Source organism: Rissa tridactyla, chromosome 1, assembly GCF_028500815.1.
Source record: "Rissa tridactyla isolate bRisTri1 chromosome 1, bRisTri1.patW.cur.20221130, whole genome shotgun sequence".
NCBI classification, from domain to species: Eukaryota; Metazoa; Chordata; class Aves; order Charadriiformes; family Laridae; genus Rissa; species Rissa tridactyla.
The window spans coordinates 166639138-166661063 of record NC_071466.1 but is presented as its reverse complement, the minus strand read 5'-3'; the positions used below and the strand labels follow the sequence as shown (position 1 = coordinate 166661063).

At 46.0% G+C, this 21926-nt stretch overlaps 2 protein-coding genes across 3 annotated transcripts in view; one reads left to right on the top strand and one right to left on the bottom strand.

The window, feature by feature from the left end:
* UTP20 (UTP20 small subunit processome component) overlaps nucleotides 1-15564 on the top strand; it is a 66005-nt gene extending 50441 nt beyond the window's left edge. The window contains exons 47-62 of the mRNA XM_054203800.1: nucleotides 682-823; nucleotides 1117-1233; nucleotides 2089-2259; nucleotides 3055-3183; nucleotides 3572-3682; nucleotides 4350-4429; nucleotides 5161-5230; nucleotides 6273-6455; nucleotides 7398-7529; nucleotides 9034-9166; nucleotides 10193-10392; nucleotides 10753-10824; nucleotides 11568-11840; nucleotides 12557-12683; nucleotides 14583-14728; nucleotides 15110-15564. Coding sequence (XP_054059775.1) covers nucleotides 682-823; nucleotides 1117-1233; nucleotides 2089-2259; nucleotides 3055-3183; nucleotides 3572-3682; nucleotides 4350-4429; nucleotides 5161-5230; nucleotides 6273-6455; nucleotides 7398-7529; nucleotides 9034-9166; nucleotides 10193-10392; nucleotides 10753-10824; nucleotides 11568-11840; nucleotides 12557-12683; nucleotides 14583-14728; nucleotides 15110-15265 — 2242 coding nt within the window. The 3' untranslated portion in view covers nucleotides 15266-15564. The remainder of the gene's footprint in view (nucleotides 1-681; nucleotides 824-1116; nucleotides 1234-2088; nucleotides 2260-3054; nucleotides 3184-3571; nucleotides 3683-4349; nucleotides 4430-5160; nucleotides 5231-6272; nucleotides 6456-7397; nucleotides 7530-9033; nucleotides 9167-10192; nucleotides 10393-10752; nucleotides 10825-11567; nucleotides 11841-12556; nucleotides 12684-14582; nucleotides 14729-15109) is intronic.
* Nucleotides 15565-15980: 416 nt separating this feature from the next.
* On the bottom strand, nucleotides 15981-21908 carry ARL1 (ADP ribosylation factor like GTPase 1). Of its 2 annotated transcripts, XM_054203814.1 has the most exons (6): nucleotides 21554-21857; nucleotides 19895-20032; nucleotides 18452-18533; nucleotides 17366-17477; nucleotides 16550-16728; nucleotides 15981-16360 (listed from the first exon to the last, which is right to left on the bottom strand). In XM_054203814.1, exons 1-6 carry the CDS (start codon nucleotides 21555-21557, stop codon nucleotides 16330-16332), a joined length of 546 nt encoding a protein of 181 aa, XP_054059789.1. In that variant the 5' UTR covers nucleotides 21558-21857; the 3' UTR covers nucleotides 15981-16329. The 2 variants fall into 2 exon arrangements, with proteins under 2 accessions (XP_054059789.1, XP_054059800.1); XM_054203825.1 differs by lacking the exons at nucleotides 15981-16360; nucleotides 16550-16728; nucleotides 17366-17477; nucleotides 18452-18533 and adding an exon at nucleotides 18540-19068 and having other exon boundaries at nucleotides 21554-21908.
* Between the last annotated feature and the right edge of the window lie 18 nt (nucleotides 21909-21926).

Here is a 21926-nt window from a genome sequence, read left to right as displayed (position 1 = left end):
ACCATCTAGTAAGCTGGCATATGCATTTGGGTGTTTGGGTGAAGGGATGAGGGGCAGTGTTTAGGAGGGAGCTACAAACTGGCACGTAAGAGGTGTTTGGGGTCTTGGACATTTTCGTGGGGTCCGTAACAAGAGAGACTGTGGGCTGTCACTGTATCAGTTCAGTACTTGTGCAGAAGTTGGGGAGACCCATCAGATTTCCTCTCCATCTGATGGTGTCACTGCTCACAGTTGGATCTGGGTGTCTTGCATTTCCTTTGTTATGTAGGCTGGCATGCTCTAGAGTCTTTTGCAGGCTTCTTAGAGCAGTTTTTATAAGCCATCAGAAATTGAAATAAATATCAGTAAATGAAGCGCAGTGAACAGTGGTGGGAGGTGTATGCCCTTGAAGGAACTACCAAACTTTTGTCTGTCTGATGAGAAGAAGCAAGGGGGATGTTACGCAAATCAGCGTGCATTTCTTATCTTCATAATGGTGATATTGTTCTTAAGTCTGAGTGTCCCTTCTGTCATGCTGCTCTCTAGTTTGTTTTGTTTCATTGCGTTCTGGCTGTGACTTGCTTTTGCGTGCTGTGTGGGTAGCAGCTGAGCACGGTCCAGCTCTCATCACTCCCAGCAGCAAGCTTGTTGTGAAGGGGGTTGAAATCTGAATGTTCTCCTTTGCCATACATTGCTTTTCAGAAAAAAAGTTACCCCTCCTCCAGATCCTCGGCTGCCACCAGAGAGCTGCCTGCTGCTACAGCCCACTCCCACGAGAGGTGGGCAGAAGGCACGTGTCAGCAGCAGGACTAACACGTATATCTTGGTTGATTCAGGACTTCGGGTAAGGATCTTCTCAGATACAAAGCTTTGCAATCTGAATTTTTGTTAAGAGTATCCAAAGGAAGGTATTCTGGATATATTTTGTTAACAATACTGCCACTAGCGTTAACTTTATTTTTCATGTGGTAACTCCAATGGTTCCTCTTAGAGAGCTATAAAGAGAGCGCAGCCTTTTGCAGATACTTGAATGGGATATGGCATAAATTCTGCTATAACCTGAAACAAGGTGGGACCTTACTTGACTTAGAGTCCCAGCCTGACTTTGAGATGAATGTCCTGTGCTTTCTACACCAGCTGCTGCACATGAGCCTGAAGAGGTCCAAAGTAAATTCTTCTGAGGAGCGTGCTTTGGAAATGTTAGACCCTTTTGTTCAGCTGCTTATAGACTGCCTGAAATCCATGGATGTCAAGGTACGGTTCTGAGCTGGAGTCTGTCTATTCTGTCTGTTCTACTAAGAAGGGTCCTGCCCACAAATGTCATCTTGCAGTTGATCTGCAAGAGAGGAGAAAGCCATCCAATTTTCAGACCTGATTTCATAGGTGTGCAGGCTGAGTTGTTTGAGGACACGACACCCCAAGGGGGAGGGAGGATTGTGGCTGATGGAGGACTGAATGCTCTGCCCCTAGTGCTGCAGGTTCGAGTATGGACAAGTTCTCCTGGAGTGTGTTCATACAAGGACTTTGCAGACTTCATAGGCTACGTGTGAGGAGGTTCATGAGGTCCTGTGGCTGCTGGGAGTGGTGGTGTCGTAACTGGTTTCTTTTGATCCACCTCTAATGTCTTTATTCCCAGTACCATACACAGCCTCCTTTTTGGGCACCTTTGGGTATGAGTGAGCCTAGGAGCCTTAATCCTTGAGTTTGCTGGGAATGGAAGGCATGCCTCATATGCTATCAGATACCTGAAGCAGGGCCTTCAGGTGACCTGGGGTTTTGGTAGAGCAACTTCTGTGCCTTGAAGGTGCCTCTGCTTCAGAAAGAGTTCCTGCCAACTGCTGAATCAGCACTTTGTTCATGTCTTTACCTGGTAAAATCAAAGTTAGAGAGTTAGGGAGTGGCAGATAGCGCTTTTAGAACTTGTAGAACTGAGAAGCCCTTTGTATTACATATGAATGGTTTGAAAGAGGTTGATTTTGTTAGCTAATTCCTTTTTACCACAGTTGCAGACAGCCTGACCGTGTCTGTTACAGAGTGTCTGTTACAGAGTGAGAAGTGTTCCGTCAGTGTCATTGTACCCACGTGCTGTCATTTGCCTCTTTCTTACAGGTGATAACTGGTGCTCTGCAGTCCTTGGTATGGATTTTAAAGTTCCCTTTGCCTTCTGTCAGTACGAATCTGGAGCCACTTATCAAGCAGCTTTTCCTCTTGCTGAAAGAATTTGCCAAGACAGGAATAGCCAAAGGCCAGAATTTCCACCTGGTTGTGAGCTGTTTCAAAGTAAGTCAGACCCAGCCCTGCCCTTTTCTACTTTAATCTTAAACTTTGTAGAATGAGACTCTTCCAACGGCAGATCCCTCCTGCAGCTGTCCCTGGAGAGGCAGTCAGGAGATCACAAGGTAGCGAGGGAAATGTGGCCTCGCTGATTCTTTCCCCAGTGAAACCTTAGAGAAAGTTACCCCCTAAAAATGCACAGCTTGGATCTGAAGAAGCGTTTTTATAGAAGCATATTTGCCTTCTTTCTTCCTTATAATAGTATCTTGTTACCACCCTGTCTTTTGAGTGGCATCAGCTTTGTACTTGAATAGCTTCTTTTTAACATGATTAATTGCAGGAAACCCTTGCAGCTGAAGTGAGATAAGGGAAGGAGACAATTAGTAGTTGTAATAACTACTCTTTCAGTGTGCAGTGTCTTCTGGTAGGTGTTTTCTAAATGCGTTGCTGAATTAATTACAGTTTCATGGTCATAAGGGAAAGTTAGAGTAATTCATGGTGAATGCCAGTGCCAGAAGAATTTTCTCCTCTTCCTGGCTGCCTTCCTGCATCGTGGCTCATGTCTGTGAGCATCCCCGCTCATTTCAAGGATGAGTTTGAATTTGTGTATTTGCTGGTGTTCAGTTTTTGTCTCAGAATTACCAGCTGAAAGCAAGATGTGATGAGAACAGCGTTAGCTGCATGTTTCAGAGCAGCAGTTTGTCTTTTCCAACCTTAGTGGTATAAACAGTCAGGCTTTGGTGTGGGCTTATGTTTTATGGCACGGCATGCGTATTGACAATGTGCAATTTGATTTTGTAGTGTGTAACAATACTTGTGAAGAATGCAAAGAGTCAGATAACAAGCAAACAGCTCCAAGTGTTGCTTGGCTTTGCTGAAGAAGACATTTATGATTCATCGCGCCAAGCCACTGCCTTTGGTCTTCTCAAGGTATTTCTGTGCAGCAGGGGCATGGGCTCTGTGAGGCAGTGCAATGGCAGTGATTCTGCCTCTTGGTGAAAGGCTGCACGATCTCACGTCAGGGACAGGCCCCAGAATGCTGTTAAGGCTCTCTGTTGGGGGGGCGGGGTGGGGAGCAGCAAAGCGTGCCTGTTTCATTTGTAGTCGCTGTTTAAAATTGTTCGGGAGGCTGTTCTGTGAGGTTGTATTTAGGGCTGAGGAAGTTTTTGCTAAAGAATCGACGTCTCTAATCATTAGAAGATGAAGATGTGAAAAAGTCAGTGTTAATGTGTCACCTGAGACCAGTGTATTTCCAGGTACTGCATCTCACACTGTCAAGCAAGATGACATGACTCCAGCCGTGCTTTCTCTTTTTTAGGCTATTTTATCCAGGAAGCTGATTGTCCCCGAAATTGATGATGTGCTTAAGAAGGTTGCCCAGCTGGCCATCACGGGTCAGAGTGAGCCAGTGCGAGTCCAGTGCAGGCAGGTTGGTAGGATGGAACGTTTCTCATCTCACTTTACTTAGAGCAGTCAAACACGCTGGAGGGCTTAGTGTGGCCATCCCAGCTCTCACAGACATGTGCCTTAGACCTGCTGAGCCCCTAACCCAGTTGCCCCTCCTTACTAATCCTTGTTCCCCTTGTTCCTGGCTGGCTTTAGTTCTTGTGACTGATGCATAGCAGAATTGCAGACTGCTTGCCTACAGTGAGACTGCTTGCCATGGCCTGCCTTCAGAAGGCTTCCTCCTCCTTCCCAAGCTGAAAGCAACCGAAAGACAGAATTGGTTGCTTCATTTCAAGCATTGGGATACAGATGCAGCAGGAGCTGTGCATAACCGAATTTTGCATTTCCATAGTTGCAGGATGAATTTTGAAGGATGCAGAATCTCTGTTAACAGAAGCCTGCCCAATTCAGAGCAGTAATCTAAAAACTGATGTGGCTGTTGTCAAACGCCCGCAGATCCTGTTCCAGGCAGGGAGCTTAAGAGCAGTTGTTGGCCCCTTGTGTAATAGGAACTTAAACACACAGGAGGAAGGGATTGTTCTCATAAACTTGCTGCTCCATCCATTTTCTTCATAACCTTTTTACAAGCTTTCCTGAATGTTTCTCGTAACTCCTCTCTGTTTTGTTTTGTTTTTTTTCTTTCTTTCCAGATTTACTTAAAATATATTTTGGACTACCCCCTAGGTGACAAGCTGAAACACAATTTGGATTTCATGCTCGCACAACTGGAGTGAGTTTATATTCCCAACATCTCTCTCAGAACAGAACCTTGTTGCTTAAATATGACTCTAGTGGCCACCTAAAGGACTGTTCATTTGGAGGGGAGGGTGTGGCCGACATCTTGATTTTCCTACCTCTAAAACAGCTTCCCTTTTCCAGAGATGTGCTGTTTGGTAAAGCAAGCCCTTTGTCTCTTCCCTGTTTCACAGCTGGCTTTGTTTTGTATCTCACTCTAAGGAAAGGTTCTGTTGTTTTTGTAGTGTTTAACCAGCTCCACTGGTTGGGAACCAGGTGAACTGGAAAATCCAGAAAGAATAAGGGAAGGTGCATTTATAGGACTGCTGTGCCATGGCAATGGGCTCAGCTGCAGTTGCAGGCACAGTTGAGATCAGCTGCACCAATTCAGCAGGAGCAGTGTGCCTGAAATCCCCTTCTGAGCATGACCCCTCCCTTGCTGAAGGTGACAGTAGTTTACCACGTTCCCCAGCACCGTAGCACCAGTGCAGCTGGGCTGACTTAAGTTAGCTGGAGCCCTTTTTCCTCTGTCTTTCTGTGCCTGTTCTCTGGGAGATGGAGCTGAGGGGCCTGTTGCTTCTCTTTTCTTAAGTAGCAGACCAGGTCTGGTAGCTGTTGTAGAAAGATCCCTGTCCCTGTGCATTTCTGGCATTAGCCATTCTTGTAAATTGTTAGCACCTTTCTAGAGTATTAACCCAGCCCTAACTGTTAATCGTTTCCTCACAGGTACGAGTATGAAACTGGAAGGGAATCCGCGCTGGAGATGATTGCATACCTCCTTGACATGTTCCCAAAGGTAACAAGCACCCCTTGGTGTTCCAGGCATCAAGCAGTTACTGCGGCTTGCAGTAACAGCATTTTCAGAGCACTTTATTTTGGGAGCACTTGGTAGTTCCTATTATCTCTTATCATGAGCAGAATGTTCACTTGTCTCCAAAGAACCTGGCTTTGTTCCAAAAGAGAAATGACGTGCTGGAAAGTCTGCAGTACTTCTTTATCTAATGTGCTCAGTTTGCAAGTAAAATAAAGCTCTGTCAGCTGGAGTTGGGATAAACTTGATGGTGATTTATGCCAGGAAGAGACACAACCAGTTTAGGAAATGGGATATGAATAGGAAGTGAACTCTAGAGTTTTCTCACTGTGTGGTTTTGTTCTGTTTTTTTTTTTAACATTCATGAGGGATGTTGTTGTCTGAACTGGTATGTGATGTACCATATCTATTTTGTTGGCCTGACTGGAGAGGGAGGGCTTCTCAGTGGGGTGGATCAAAATGAAAGCTGAAAAATAAGCGTGCATCTATGCAGGATAACTTACGCAAAATGCTAAGCTGCCTCGAAGCTCTGCAGCTGGAGCTTGACTGAGCATTCAGGAGACTGAGAGAAGCGCAATCAAGCAAGAATTTGGGAGGAAGGAAGAGAAATTCTGCACAGTAAGCTGTGCTTCACCACTGCCTGATTAGATTTAGTATCTCAGCTTAGTTCCCGGCAACTCTGTAAAGTAGCAAAGAGCTGCCGGCTCTGAAAGAAGGGCCTTTGGGTTGATCGCTGCCTTGCTGAGGGCCTTGTGCCTGTTTCAGTAAGAGTTGAGCACGAAGATGCCCTTTAAGGTTTGACACTCAACGTTGCTGTCCCAGGGACATGGTAGCAGAGTCAGAGCAGGGCTGGGGCTGCTGTACGCTCCCTGTGTGCTCCAACAGCTGGATCATCCCGTCCTTTCCAACCCTGCTCAGAGCCGACATTGTTCCTATACGCTGTGCAACAAATACCCCTCTTTTTCCCCTTTAAATGCCAGAAGCTCCTTGGGGATGTGCCCTTGACTGATGGGTTGTTTCTTTCTAGGATCTCCTCGACAAATACTGCGGGCTGTTTTTTCTCTCTCTCTGTATGATGATGATAAATGATGACTCCGCCAAATGCAAAAAGATGGCAGCTTTGACGTGTAAATCTCTGCTCAGTAAGATAAACAGTGAAAAAAAAGATCTGATGTTTTCGCTGGTCACAGAATGGTTTCACAGCAAGAAGGTATTCTTTGGTCTTTTCAGGTCTGAACTCTGTTTGGGGGCTGAGTAAGATTAAGGCAAATGAGAGATTGCTAATACCAGGTGGATTGATGGGTTCAATGGTACCTGACTTAGTAGTTTTAGGAAAGGAGCATGGGCAAGACTCAGCTTAAAATGAAGGCTCTTGAAAGCTGTGCTCAGTGCCATAGCTCTTGCTAGTAGGAAGAGCAAGAAATGGTGTAGCTTCATAAAGCTGCACAAATGTAGGGAACTGCTGCTGCTGTAGGTCAGCCGACAGACTTCCCAGCTGCATTGCGCTGCTCCAACAGTTCCTCTTTTGGGTCAGGTATTTCACCAGGTGTGGTCTTTGCTCAGGTTAAAGGTTTGAGCAAATTACTTAAAGCTCTTCTCATCCCAGTAATTGGCTTTTTGTGCTGTCTTGAGCTCAGACTCACCTTCATTCTGTCACCGGCAGCTGGAAGTGGCAAACCTAATCTTACAGGCCTCCCATTTTGATCTGGGTGCCTGGGTGTTAAGTTATTCTCAAACTGTATTTAGTTATTATGTTCAGTTCTGCTGTACAGTGGCGTAAGTGTTCTTCAACACTTCATCCTTTTCATCTTTAATGTGTTCAGTTCTGGTTTATAGCTGTGAGCTGCCTGTTAATGTTGTGAAGAGTCAAAGAGTTCAAAGTGGGCCCCCAAGCTTTGCAGCTGGGAACCGGGCCGGAAAAGGCCTTTCGCCATTCAGTTTTAGGGTGTGTTTCCAGGGATAACTTGTGCTGCCAGGTGCTTTTGTGCCTAGCTGGCAGCATCACTTTTTTCAGTAGTACTCTGAAAATCAGCTTCTCTTAAGGTGCTGTTGCTACAGGCAGAAGTAGGAGTTGCTACCAGCTCCTGCACGTGGGAGCTGCAGGATTTGATCGTCAAGAAGTACCAAGGGGTGTCATTCTTTCTGTTGGCAGAGCTCACACAAGAGGTTGGCTGCCCAGGCATGCGGTTTGTTTGTTGAAGTGGAGGGAGTAATGTTTGAACGGCGGCTTGAAGCTGTCCTCACCTTGATTGAAGAAGAAATCAACCCAATTAAATTTGAAAACGTAAGTAACTTTTCCCACGTGTAAGGTTTGGGGAAGGAGAATTAAGAAAATGGAAAAAGAGAAGTAGTGTGGGAGAGATTTAACTGTTGGACCTACCGTTTGGGACTGAGGAAAGATATGACACACATGCATTGGTTCTGAAGGAGGCCTCACTGACCTACAGCCATATTTTCTGTCTGTGAGTCGAAATTTGGTGTCATGTGTCACAATAGAAGGGGCAAAGGAACTTTGCAAAGCCACATGGCCTGAGCCTACAGCCATACCGTGTAACCAGCAGATATATTCCTCTTCGCCCCGGCCTCCATCAGGATCTCTGTGGGTGGAAGGGATTCTTGAGACAACCCTCGAGACTCAGGCTTTTGCCTTTACCTGTAGGGCTTGGCGGGTTGACAGCATGTAGCAGTACGTATGTCGAGGTAGTTTTACTGCTTCTGGTCTTCACTGTGGTGGCAGGAAAGGAGGGACATCTGGTTGTTTTTGTTTAAAGTTGAGTTTATAAAAACCACTGTCAGAAAGAACGGCGGGGTGCACAGGTAGCACTGGGATGAGTTAGAATTCGTTTAGTTGGAAAACAGCCTGACGATCACACTCGCAACATCTTTTTAACTGGGAAATGTGTCTGCTTGCTGCAGAGATTTGTGTAAGTGTAGGGGGTCATCGCTTGGGACTGACTGCTTTGTTCGGTGTTACCTACAGCTTTAGCTTTCAAAGGAGTTCTCTTCCTGTACCTCAGACCATGGTTTTGTTTTATGGAAAATCTTTTTAGTGCACGTGATTAACTCAGAATAACAAGGCTGCCTCAGATTCTGCCTGGCATGTGATAATCCCAAAGGGATCCCCATCACCGTGCCTGGGGAGTGGCCACGTATGTTACTGATGTGCGAAGGGAGCATGCTGAACAAGAGAGAAGAGCCTCAGGGTTTGTAAATTGGCAGGAGACGAAAATAAAATACCTGCAGTGAGGAGAAATTCAGTGTAATCCACCCCCTGTGCTGCAACACGTAGGTGGAGCACCGACCAGTTCTGTGAAGCCAGCCGGTGGTTGCAGGCAGGGTGAGGAGTAAAACACGGTGCACGCAGTGTTGTCATAACAACGTGGGGTGGTGGTTGTCATTGGCACACGTAACAACGTGCCAGGTGACACAGGCAAATCTGAGCTCCACTTGGCTCTAATAATGAGAATCAAATGTACACAAGTACATCAATAGACATAAATGATATAGACTGTGTGTGTAATTGCTTGCATTTAGAAACCCAAGAGTTTGTTCCTGTAACATCTGTATAAAAAACCAAGAATGATTGTAGTAATAATCTCTCCTGCAGAGCATCAGTCTCCAGAGGAAATGCTTTAGTGGAGCTGCTTCTCTTCTCTTTATTTTGGGAATTGGGTACAAGTCAGTCTTCTCTTTTTTTGCAGGGTTGATCTGAAATTTATCTAGTGGGGTAAATAAGCTCTGTCTTCAGGTTCTCATAAGCATCTCTCTTGACTTGCCGATTTTATTAGATAACTGAAGAGGAGGAGGAGAAGGCTGCAGACAGGCTGCTTTTCAGCTTTCTCGTGCTGGTGACAAAGCTGACCACAGAGTGCAACTTGATTCAGTTAACCAAGAACAGTGACGTTGTGAGCAGTATCTGGGGTAAGTATCAAGAATTGTTATGGCTGTGTTACAAGGAAGATTCTTTGTGTGCCGTGCGGTTTTTCACACCCTAAAATAAACAGCTGAACTTTGTCATACAAGGTTTGCATGCTGCCAAATGCTAATACATCACCAGGTACTAGACAGTGAAAGTGAAGATGTTAATGGAAAAGGTTGTGTGGTTGATGTTGATGAAAACAACACACCCTCTGCCTCAGTGGCTGGGAAGTATTTTCTAATATCCCAAGAGCAAAAAGCTGCAAACTACTGCATGTTTAACCATAATTACATCCTCTTGGATGAAAACGTTCCGTTCTCCTGGGAAGATGAGATTTTCTTGATGAGATCATACATACCAGCCAGCAAGTGATGACACATGGTAATAGTGCTGTAAATACTGTGTGTCTGCCGGGATGTTAAGGCCTGGAGGTTATTGGATTCAAGCAATTTCCCTGTGAGTGAGACTGTACAGTGTCAGGCTGGCTTATTGGCATTTTTTTGCTTTGTTTTTAATTGCTTCATTTGCTGCTATCAGGCCTGGATCTGGCTGGTTAATGTCTTTGAAGAGTTCAGCCTGCCAGGTGCCTTTAGTGAGGTAGGAGATAACCCTTGTAAATCCCGGATTGCTTGGTGATGTGCAGCTTGGACAGAGGCAAGACAAGATGGCAACTCCATCTCCTCTCTGAAGCATCCTCAGCCTCCATCCAGGGGTTCGATCTGTCCCTTTGCAGCGGGGCCAGCTCACCCAAGTCTCACAGCAGCCAGTCCTCAAACATCATGGGCAGATAAGCTGCGGCACTGAGCCCCTGAGGGGACCATAGTTGCTGCAGAAACATGACAGTCAGGGTCAGCTACCTCCAGCTTTAGCTGGATAGAGTTGCTAGGAAGTCTTTGATTATGTTCTGCACAGATGAGCACAGGTAATTTCCTTAGCCTTTTTATTGTGGCAGTTCTTGGAGGGACCTGGTTCTTTTTCTGCTCTCACTGGACCAGCTCCTGTGCTGAAAGAGGTTTTCTTTCCCCCAGGTCATGTCCAGTCTCACCTGTGGTATCCTCACAGCTGGGTCTGGCTGACAGCTACTGAGATCTTTGGCTTGTTGTTTGCATCTTACAAGCCAGAAGAGCTTGTCAACAAGTGGAGGGAAAGAAAGGCAGGGAAGAGGAAAAAGACGTCAGCAGAGCTGTCAGCATCCACAGTCTTCTTGACTGCCGAACTGGACAAAAAGGTAAAGATGTCTGTACTTCTCCTTCCCTCCTGCCCATGCCCATTCCCTGGCTGGGACATAAAAATAGCGTTACAGTTTGGCACGCACATTTCTCTTTTAGTTGCTTGTCTGCTGCCTAATCCTGATTGCTTAAAGCATTTGAGGAGGTGTCTCTGCTGCTGGGACGGGGCTTCTCTGGGGTCTTACTTCAGCAGCACAAAGATTCCCCTCTAGGTTGCAAGATGCCAGCAGAAGTTGTGCTGAGCCGATCCCTTGGCCTGCCCTAGGAACCGCCTTTGGTGACTGCAAAACACCGTTCTGAGTTTCTGCTACTGGCTTCCTTTCATGGAGTGATTTCCTTTTCCTGTTTTGTCTCCCCAGATGAAGGAACTCGCATTTGCGTTCTGCCATCAGCTGCAGTCCAAGTTCCTGGACCCGTCTCTGGGAGAGCAGGTAAGAGCAGGAGCAGGTCTGGGGCTGCAGGAGGGCACAGAGCAAGCCCCGGCCCGTGCAGGGATGTTCTCTCCCAGTCAGGACAGCAGTGCTGCCGGTGGCTTCAGGACAAATACACAATGCAGGGCCAGCTGCTCTGTGCTGAGGGCATCTAAGCAGGTGTGTATCTCAGAGGGGCCGAGAAGAGTCCTCCTTGTAGTGTCAGCTGTGAGGTGGCAGGGACAGAAGGGGAGGCACCGTGCAGGGCAGGACTGGAGTCTCTGCTGTCAGGGAGAGTCTGGCTCTGCAGCCCAGACTGGAGCAGGCGGGGCAGCCGGATCCTGGAGCGGGCATCCAGATCTCTGGTGCTGGTTCCCTGCAGCTGCAGTGGAACCCTGGCTGTTTGCTGGGAGCTTCTAGTCCGGCTTTATGCTGTTGCTTGAAGGTTTGACTCCACTGTGAACCTGGGCAGACATTTCCTTGTGGAGAGCCAGGGGCTGCTAGAGGTGGGGAAGACAAAAGGAGCAGCGCTGCCTTAGGGGTGCTGTAGCCTAAATGGCATGGGCTGTCATGGGGAAAGACTCTCCCAGCCTACAAGGAAGGTACTGAGGTGGGCATTCCTGTTAGGAGCAACATGGCAGGGGGGGGGACCCATTAGAGCCTCCTGGGTTGGCCAGTCCCTCTTTCAGATCTAGCCCTGGGCACTGCTGGTGCTGACACTGGGGGAACCCACAGTGACTGACTACTCTGTTTTCACACTTCAGGTTATAAAGAATTTGCTTTTCGTGGCAAAAGTTTTTTACTTGCTAGCCCCTGCCTCAGAAGAGGATAAAGAGGCTGAAGGAGAACGTGGCTGCAAAGTGGAAGAGCAGGAGGCCTCAGAAGATGAGGAAGAGAAAGACATTTCTGCTCAAGGAGAGGGAGAAACAGAAGACACAGAAGAGAAAGGCCAGCCAGCCACATTGCTATGGTTAATGAAGAAACTCTCTCTCATGGCAAAGCGAGAAGCGGCGTATTCCCCGAAGGTCCCTTTAAAGGTAAGAACAGGGTTAGAGCAACTGCTTTTGTTGTGGCACTTGCACAGGAGAGTGTTGCTCTGGTACTTTGCTTCCAGGGGACCAGCTGTAGAGGGTGCTGGGAAGCTGGCGCTGAAGTGGGGATTAGTAGGTGCCAAAGAAACCAGCATTTCGGTTTGGGCTTCTCAGGAAAGGCTTGTGCCAGTCTGCTGCTCCTTTGCTGTTGCTTCAAGCCCTCGTGTGGGGTGGTGGAAGGGTGGGACAACCAAAGGCACCAAGGTGAAGGGGACAGAGCACCGCCTTTGAAAGCTCAAGAGCGCTTGGGCAGGCGGGGGAATGGCAGTGTGGAGTCACTTGCTAGGAGAAGGGGAGGGTGTGGGGGTAGCGTCAGGAAAAGCACCGTGGTTCCCTGTGGTGCAGAGTTAGAGAGGTTGAGCTTTCATGTCTTCAGCTGCCTCAGTAGAGGACAGTGAGAACACGGCTGCTGTTCAAAGTGTTCACGGCTGCCAACCCGGTGAAGTCAGAGCTTCCATGTTCACAGATCCCCTGGGGTGGTGTCTCATCTAAAGGCTGTACTTGGCTGCAGTAAGACCTTGTAACAGCAGCAAGTTTCTGAGTCAGGTGTCTGAAACGGGGCCTTGCATGTTGAAGAGTGATGCACAGTGCTCTGGTGGCAGTTCAGTCAGGCAGTTCCCTTCCAACCTTCCTTACTTCATGTCCCACGCGCTCCTTTTCAGAGAAGCTGCATCTTTAAGTTCCTGGGAGCAATCTCAGTGGATCTGGGGAAAGACAGGATCAAGCCATACCTTCCGACAATTCTCACCCCTCTCTACAGGGAGCTGAACAGCACGTACGCAGAGCAAGGTAAGGGATTTCCCTCGCAAAGACTAGCAGTGAGGAAATTGTGTCAGAGCTCTGCCTCGGCACAAATGCCACCTGTCATTCCTTTTGTCTGTTGAGGCACAGATGCTGTAATCAGTGAATTTCACCTTGCAGTCTAACCAAAATACTAGGAGGAGTGTGTTTGACAGCTGGAACAAAAATCTACACGTAGACAAAGAAAAAAGACTGGACTAAAGTTAGGCAGGACTTTCGGACTGCAAAAAGGACTGGACTAAAGTTTCCTCCTGTGTGGAAATGGGTAAAGCTTGAGCATGTGAGGTAGTGGAAAAAGCGTAGTAATCGAGGGTGGACTCATGGTGCCAAGACTGATGGAGTCCGTGCTGAGGAGAACAGAGTGGGTGTTAAGGAAGCTACAACAGGCTGTTGCCAAGTGCTGTTCTTTTTGAATTGCCTCGTTGGATCTGCTGAGAGGCTTAGGGGCATGAAGATCCATGCCCTGTGGTTAAAAGCGTGTTTCCGTTTTAATGTAAAACAGGGTGTGTTTTATGTCAGCTCGTGTTACTGTAGAGCAAGGGACTGTACAAGTTGGAATCTCCGCTTTGGTGGTTGCTTGATGTTTTCCCCAGGTTCCCCCTTTTGAAATAGAGAAAATGACCTTTAGCGTGTGCCACCTGTGCACCGTGATGAAAGAAAGCAACCTGTGCAGGCAGGGGAAGAGAGCCGCCTGCTACAGGAACGCGCAGGACTTCTCCCTTCCTCCTGGATGAGGCTGGGTCGCTCTGTCCTGCCAGATACCTGAGCAACACCACTGGCTCCTCCTTGGAGATCCATGTTTGTTTAAAAGCTCTTAAGATCTCCAGTGCCTGATGAAGGAAAGACAGAACTCTTGGCTTAAGACTTAAGCAAGACACCGGTGTTTAGGTAGTTCATGAAAATGTGTTACATCAAGCAAAAATCCAAGGTCAGGAAAAGAATAGACAACAAACCAAAAAAGAGGTCTGTTACTCTAAATCTGTCGCTTGTATATGCCATGAAAATTCAGTGCACAGCACTGGGTCCCCACATCTCAGAAAGGACACAAAGGAACTGAAAAAACTTGGAGGAGTGCAGCAAGGAACAGCTGCCTCAGCTACTTTTTTTTTTTTTTTCTTTTAGCTAAGCAAGAGCCTTGGAAAAGATATGGTAGAGATTGGCAGTATCATGAGTGGATAAGATCAATTTTTGCTTTTTCTGCCAGCACAAGAACCAGGGGCCTTCCAATGATGCTTCAGAAGAACTGCAGAGCTGGTTTTTCATGTGATGGGGGGGGGGTGTAGACCCAGGGAACTTGTCGCTGAAGGAGGTTGTGGAGACAAGCGGCTTACACAAGCTTCTCTGGCGGCTGTACAAACACTTGGAAGAGGGATCTGTTGGAAGATTGCAGGAAACATTTGCCCTAATTTCCCTTTGTAGCCTTCCCTCCTCACCCCCCAATATCTTTTTTCAGTGATTGTAATTAATATATTATAACTAAGTAGTGATTCTAACCATTAAGCCAGCCCTTACTGTGCCTACTGGACAGAGATGTTGACAAGGCTGGAATCATCTCTATTTCCAACAAAGCCCATTCAAGAAGAGCCCTGGTGGCATTATACAATCTCTGGGATGCCATCATCCTTCTGAAAAAAACTTTTGCCTCTCAGAAGCATTTTGTTTGTTTGTTTGTTTGCCTGTGTGAAGTGGCAGTTGTGGTCCTCTGGGAAAGCTGGTGAAGAACCAGCAGATTTCACAAGCACCTTTGCTCTGGTCTCTACAGTCCATTGGGTGAGATAAATCGGTACGGTCACCCTTTAGTATAGAAAGGGGAATCCTTATTAGGCTCGTGGCTTTCATTCCATATGCTGAAAAGATTAAGCAAGCTAATTTTGTTTGTTTTATTAGATCCAACACTGAAGAACCTTTCCCAAGAAATCATAGAACTGCTCAAGAAGTTAGTTGGCCTGGAGGCTTTTTCGCTTGCCTTTTCTTCTGTGCAGAAACAGGCCAATCAGAAAAGAGCGATGAGGAAAAAGCAGAGGGCTTTGCAGGTAAGATTCTGCCTTCTCTTCTGGGAGAAAGAAATAGGGTTTCTCTAAAGGCTTCAGACCTGACCGGGAAGGTGAGCGTGAGGTAGAACTTCATCCAGAATTGGGACGGTTTCATTGTTTCATTTCTGAACCTTCACAAGAAGCTGTTTAAGATCAGCCTCTCGGGCAGGTTCTTGGGCAGCGAGGATGCTGTGCTTTCCCACTGACCTGAAGAGCGGGTGGGAAACCTGGGCAGAGCAGCCAGAATTCCAGTGGTTTTGAGGAGCATAAGAAAACCTGGGTGTTGTCTCACCAGTCACCACTTTCTTAGGAAGTACCTGATATCGATAGGGACAGTTGTTAGTTGTAACTAAACAAACAAATGTATTGTTGTTTCACTAGACTGTAGCAAACCCCGACATTGCTGCAAGGAGGAAGCTGAAGAGACATAAGAATAAAGCGGAAACCAGGAAGAGGAAAATAGAATTCCTGCGCCCTGGCTACAAGGCCAAGAGACCTCGAAGTCACGCACTGAAAGATTTAGCAATGGTGGAATGAAAAGGCTGTTCCTTCCCAGAGGATTAATTTATAAAAAGTAATTTCAAGCTAAAGAGCTAATTACTGTTTAAAAAAAAAAGTATTTACATATTTTAATTGTATTTATTAGTATTTTTTCATGTCCTCTTTTTCATCTAGGATCTTAAATAAAAGCTTTTGCATTTTGTTCCAAACCTGTATATTTTACCAGAGCATGTACAGTTGAGTGGACAACAACCATGATTTTTTATATTAAATTTTACTTCATTTTTAAAAGATGGGTTATGTCTGTTCATGCCTGTGAACATCCTAGCTCCGGGGAGAAAAAACAATCTGCCTCTCGCCTTTGATTTATGTTTCAGTTTCTGCAGCTAGACTGAGCAACTTAATTGTCCTTTCTGGCTCAGCTGAGAGTATGGGAACAGCAGCTCGTGAAGGTGGAAGTTAAATTTAAATTACAGCCCTGGACCATCAGGGCGGTAGGTGGCTGTTGAAGACATTTATTTTCCTTTCAGAAAACCAATGCTCTGTTAACAGCTCGAGGCAGAGTATTTAGCTCTGCTGCCGTACCTCCTTCTGACAGCCTATCTACACTGAAGGATTCTGAAGTAAAACAACATCATCTTAAGGAAACCTCTTTAAATGTTCAGCTGTGCGGCTGCTGTAAACCGGCAGCACTTGGACTTGTTTCTGTAAGCAAGCAGCCTCCAGCCAGCAACACACCGATGAGTACAGCTGACAGTTCCAGATTTTATTAGTGTTTTAATTACATAACTATAGTAGCCACTCAAACTTAAAACCACCACCGGAGGGGGGGACAACACCAAAAAAAACCTTTGCCAGCCAGTAAGACTTTCATACAAATTAACATAAGTACATCCTTCAAACAGAAAGAAAGAAGTGGAATATCGTAATGTACACGGACATTCACTTGGTTCAGTTTAACAATTCAAGAGAGGCATCCACGTTACAGGACTCGAACTCAAATCTGTCCTATTTACAAGCATTTGTGGCCTGGAAATACTTGACTGCAGAAGAGGGATGTTGGATAGAGCCAAAACGTCTTTGCAGTGGTCAGCTGTGTATCACTGCCTGCTCTTCAACGCCTCCACCAACCTAGGAAAAAGGTTCAAGTCAGTTTACTGAAAAGTCATTTCAATTCCGTTGTGACGCTTTCAGGAGAAAGCTGCTCTTTCTTCTAACATGGACTCTTTGTCTATTATGGCAGACTTTCCACAGATCCAGTCTTCAAAACGCTAAAAGCTCTTTTTCTAATGAAGCTAGCGTAATTAGAGTGTTACTCACCATTCCATTGCTTCATCAAGCCCGGTGCCTTTAGTTGCAGAGGTTTTGAATATCTGCCACTTTCGGTCCTTCAAAGCTGGTAAGCCAAGTGCATTTGCCATTTCTGTGGGAGTCATGGCCTGTTCCATGTCCTGCTTATTTGCAAACACCACCAAAATGGCTTTCTTCAATTCTTCTTCCTAAAATAAAGGGAAATTGTACAAGTTGTTGCAGAGACTTGTACTGAATTTATTTAAGCAGTAAACCCATAGAATGAAAAGAAACTTCAGCAACTCTCATAATTTTCAGTTTGCTGATATTTAGGCTTTAGAAAGAATGGTATTTACTTTCAATTCCAGTTGCTCCCAATATATCACCACAGGGGAACAATTTCAAACGTGGTAGGTTATGTCTTTTACATTATGAAACAAGCTGGTACTTGGATTTAACAAGACATATTGAAAAGCTTGCAGGAATTTTGGGACAAAAAAAAAAAAAAGACATTTTGCTCAACTCATCTTCTTAATTGTATTACCCTGTTCTACATGTGTTCTTCAGCTTCAAAACATAGTAGGATACTAATTACTGTTCATCCTTCAGCTCCTGATTTTGCCACTACTGAAGTACTGAGCAGCTCGACAGATAAATTTTCATGTGACCAAAAGGCTACATGTAACTAACTTACCGCAGAGACAATGCTGCAGAAAACTGCGGAACTGTAAAGCATCTGCATCCTATTTAGTGCTCTTCAGTCAGAAATTTCACATTTGCTCCAAAAAAAGGTCTTAATTTCTCAATTTCTGTTCTACTGATACAATCATCATCTTGTTTTCTTACCTCTAGCATAGCAACGAGCTCTGATTTTGAAGTGCCAATTCGATCGCGGTCACAGCTGTCCACCACGTAAATGACCGCATCTGTATTTGAATAGTAACACCGCCAATATGGCCTGCAGAAGAAAGATAAGTTCCAGTCATATAATTTGCACTTTTTTGCAGTGCTTTTTAGCCAGATAATGAAAAGCAGATTAGCCAGAGGAAGTTAAAACTGTCTCTGGGGTGAAAGGCCCCAGGAAGCAAGTAGAAGATATCTTTAAGAGGCTACAAAAAGGAACAAACAGTACAAATACTCTCAATAGCAGAAAAAAAAAAAAAAAGAGCAGAACAGGGACAGGACAGAAGTGCTGGGGACAGATTTATTTGGGAATCGGCCTGCAGGACACCAGGTCCATAACAGAGGGACAGGGAAGCAAAGAAAGTTTAAACACACAAGGTTCTGCCAAAAATAATCATTATAGTCACCAAAGAAGGATAAACAGGGAGACCTTAAATAACTAATTCATACGGGCAAGTAATTAAGAGGGATCAAAACAAACCACATTTTTCCGAATTATCTTACTGAAACTAAAAAGGGAAGGAACCTGCACCTTACTTAGTAATTGCGCTGCACCTTACTACCTACCATTCAAAATGGAATCACAAAAAGATCATACAGCGATATTGAAGAGATCACTTCAATTAGGCATATAATGACTCACTACAAAACTTGTAAAGCTCGCTAAAAAAAAAAAAATTACTGTCTATACCTAAATTCAACTTCCTAACTTTGTATGCATAAGAACATTTGAATATCTTTGGGGGTTTACAGTACTTACTTCCCTCTTTCTCAGAATACTACACAATTGCCTACTACACAAGTAAACTCGTTTTTCAAAGCAAAACTGTATAAAGTGAAAACATGTGCTTGTTTCTTTCCAGTGTTTTACTAACCGAATTCTGTCAGATGAAAGCGCTCTCCTGACAATGGGCTGTTTTTAAAACTTGTAAGAACTGATTTTCAGAAGTGCCAACTATGAGAATTCCAAGAACTTAGCACTTCATAGAGAAATTTAATTATATCTTTTGATTTTAAGAGATCTATTACCTTATGCTTGTCTGTCCTCCCAAGTCCCAAACTTGAAATTTCAGATTCTTGTATGTCACTGTCTCAACATTGAAGCCAATGGCTGAAACAAAGTTAAACAATTTCACTGTTGGTGATTTTTCTTTATTTTTCTGAAGAACATTACAGCACTTGGTTTAAAATTTTCAGGCCTGAAAATTCTCAGTAGCTACATAATGAAGTTCATGCCCTTTGTGAAGTTACACCCAGCAAGCATTTACGGCTCATAATAATGCGGTAATTTTTTTCTCTGAATGATAAAACCATATTGTAAACTTATGGTAGAGATTTGTAACAAATGCTAAGGTTGTTAAAAATTAACAGAAGCGTGCCTGAAATCACCAAAAGAAACAGAGCAAGGGTTAAAGGAATGGCCTGTTTTGATAACCAAGTACACGACCGACAGCAATAAAACACTGAGGAATGTGTCCTTTGTGTCAACACCAGATCTGCGCGCTTGCAAGACCACAGCAGAACCAACTTCTCAGCAGAAGACTTGACACTGTGGTACCTGGAAGACGGTGACATCACACATGTCATTTCGTTTCCTGCCAGCCCAGAGAAACAGGACACAGGAGTGAATGATGGATGCAGACTGCCTAAAATTTATGAAGGCTGAAATAAGCAAAAACTGAGGGCAAAAGGATTATGGCACAGTAAACTGCTGGCCAAAGTCAGTTTATCGTGGCCATTCAGGAGGAACCCAAGAGACAACGATGGTGACTCAAAAGCCAAGCGTCTCGTGCCCTTCACGTTACAAAGAGCGATCCAAGCCAGACCACTTTGGCACACACATCTGGGTGTTTGTAACAGGTGGATATGGCTGCATGAGTACTGAGACAACTGGTGAAATCTGTTACATTTTTTTAAATAAGCATCATCTCCTTCCATGAGATCTCACAGTGAGTTTTGTTACACTTTCTACATAAACCATTATAATTTCTTCTTCTCTGTGTTAAATAGAAGTGTTTGTACAACAAACTGAAGAACCTTGTCAAAAAAAAAGACATTAAATAGGTATGATTCACTGACACCATCCTATGTAAAATTTTTTTGGTACAATAATAATGATCTCTAGAACACATTACAGCTATATTTGGAGACAAAACACTTATACAGTCAACAGTTAACCATTTCCTGAACATTTACCTATCAAGAAAAGCCTACAAAATCATGGTGACAATCTTAAGGTCAAATACTTTTTACATTCAGCAGGGCAGCACAGAAATATTCCTTTATGTAGTATTTCTACAGCACACTGTAATACTGTTACACAAGAAAGTTCTTAAATACAACAGTGCAAGGCTCCCACAAAGTAAAGCCCTTTTTTTTATGAAGGCAGTATGTAATGAGTTCAGCTGACAAGGCTTACGTGTTAGGGCTATAGGCAAATCAGCTGTTTTCACTAAGGGACTGATCACTTACTCGGAATGGTGGTAACAACTTCTCCAACTTGTAGCCTGTAGAGAATGGTTGTTTTTCCTGCTCCGTCCAGTCCCAGGATGAGAATCCTCATCTCTCGTGTTCCAAACAAACTGGAAAAGATGGTGGAGAAAAAGCCCCCTACGGAATGCAGAACAGGAAGACGTTTCAGAGTCAGCGAGCAATAACGGAGGACATGGAGAGGGCAGACAGACTGACCTCATTTCTTACTGAGCAGCAATATGTTTCTTTTCGCCAATTGTCAACCAGACACCTGTGTGCTGAACCACATCATGTTTTCCTGGTTTTATGCTGCTATTTTATGGTATCTTAACCAAGCAAAATCACGTTGCAGCAGCAGCCTCAAGCTTCCTCCTTGTGGTTAGGATTTTTTTTCCCTTTTCTCTCATTTGCCAAAAATCTTAGACAACTTCTTTTTCGTTTGTATCCGACTCTATCTTTTCAATGCAAGAGACTATACAAGCATACACTGAAGCATTAAAGAATTCTTTCTGATGTTTATGGTCTCCCAAAGGACCATCCACTTCTTTTTTCTTTAAGTATAAGGAATTCAAACTGATAACAGGTTGCTTTACTTCTTCTAAGCCCATCCCACCCCAGAAGCCCTGCACACTACAGACCTGGAAAACAAAGAGAAGGTGTAAGGGACCATCTGTTGCCAGTTTGCATAGTGCTTCGCGAGGCACTGTTTACTGTGAGATAAGCAAATAACCTTAACAGAACCGAGCTGCAAAAGGTATTTCAGTAACTCATGTTGCCCAGAGAAGCTGTGGATGCCCCATCCCTGGAAGTGTTCAAGGCCAGGCTGGATGGGGCTTTGAGCAGCCTGGTCTGGTGGAAGGTGTCCCTGCCCATGGCAGGGGGGTTGGAACTAGATGATCTTTAAGGTCCCTTCCAACCCAAACCATTCGATGAGTCTATGGACTCTGCTTATGGCCAAACACCTCTCGTCCCCTCTTTTTATATTATGGTATGCTTTTCCCACACCAAAAGTGCTCAAATACCACCTGTAATAGGACAGACGTAGGTTAATCACTTAACCCCTAGATTCAGGGTCTCTTTCTATTCCCTGTGCTTTACCTACTATTCTACAAAACCTCTTTTCGTAATTAATTCCTTATTAGCAACCCATTACACAACTGAATCACAGCTTAATTTAGACAAGTCTCAGGAGTACAAAGCCATTACGATCCCCGACCAAAGGCAGGCTCCTGCCGCGCTTGCTCACACCATTCGCCATCGCACAGGAACAACGAGCCGCTGGAAACGCTGCCTTCAACCGCCGCACCCGCAACCCCCCCAGGCGGCCCGCACCGCCGCCGGGCACCGGGCCGGCCGGGCCCGCTCCGCCTTTCGAGCCCCGGCTGAAGGTAGGCGGGCACCAACCGCTCCCTCCTGCAACCGCACCAGGCCCGGCCCGGCGCTCAGCGCCCCGCCGCCGGCGGGAGGCGACCCTCTCCCCTCACCCTGCCTCGTTGCACACCGATCCGGCCCGGCCGCCCGCCCCGCGGGTCCCCCCGCTGCCGCCTTCCCCCTCACGTCTCCACAGGCCGCCGGGGGCGGCAGCCCCTGGCGCCGGGGCCCGTAGCCGCCTCCCGCCAGCCCCGGCCGCCTCTCCCGGCTCTGCCGCCCGCTCCTCACCCATGTCGAGCCTCTACGCCACGCCGCGCCGCGGGCACCCGCTCCCGTCCCGCCCCGCCCCGCTGCGCCGGCCCTGCCGCCGCCGAGGCTCCACGTCGAAAGCGGAGAGTAAAGGAGGCGCTTCCTCCCTCCCTCCCCGCCCCCGCTCCCTCAGCGGCATCCGCCGTTTCGACACGCGAGGCGAAGGGAAGGGCTGAGCGGGGGGGGGGAGGGGGTTCCCTCGCCCTCCCTGCGCGGATACACCCGGGCGGGCGAGGAGAAACGGAGGGAATGAGTTAAATTAAAAAAAAAAAAAATCATAAAAAAACGAGCCGGCGCGAAAACGTGACGAATCTGCGGCGGCGGAAGCGCGAGGCTGAGGGGAGGGAGGGGC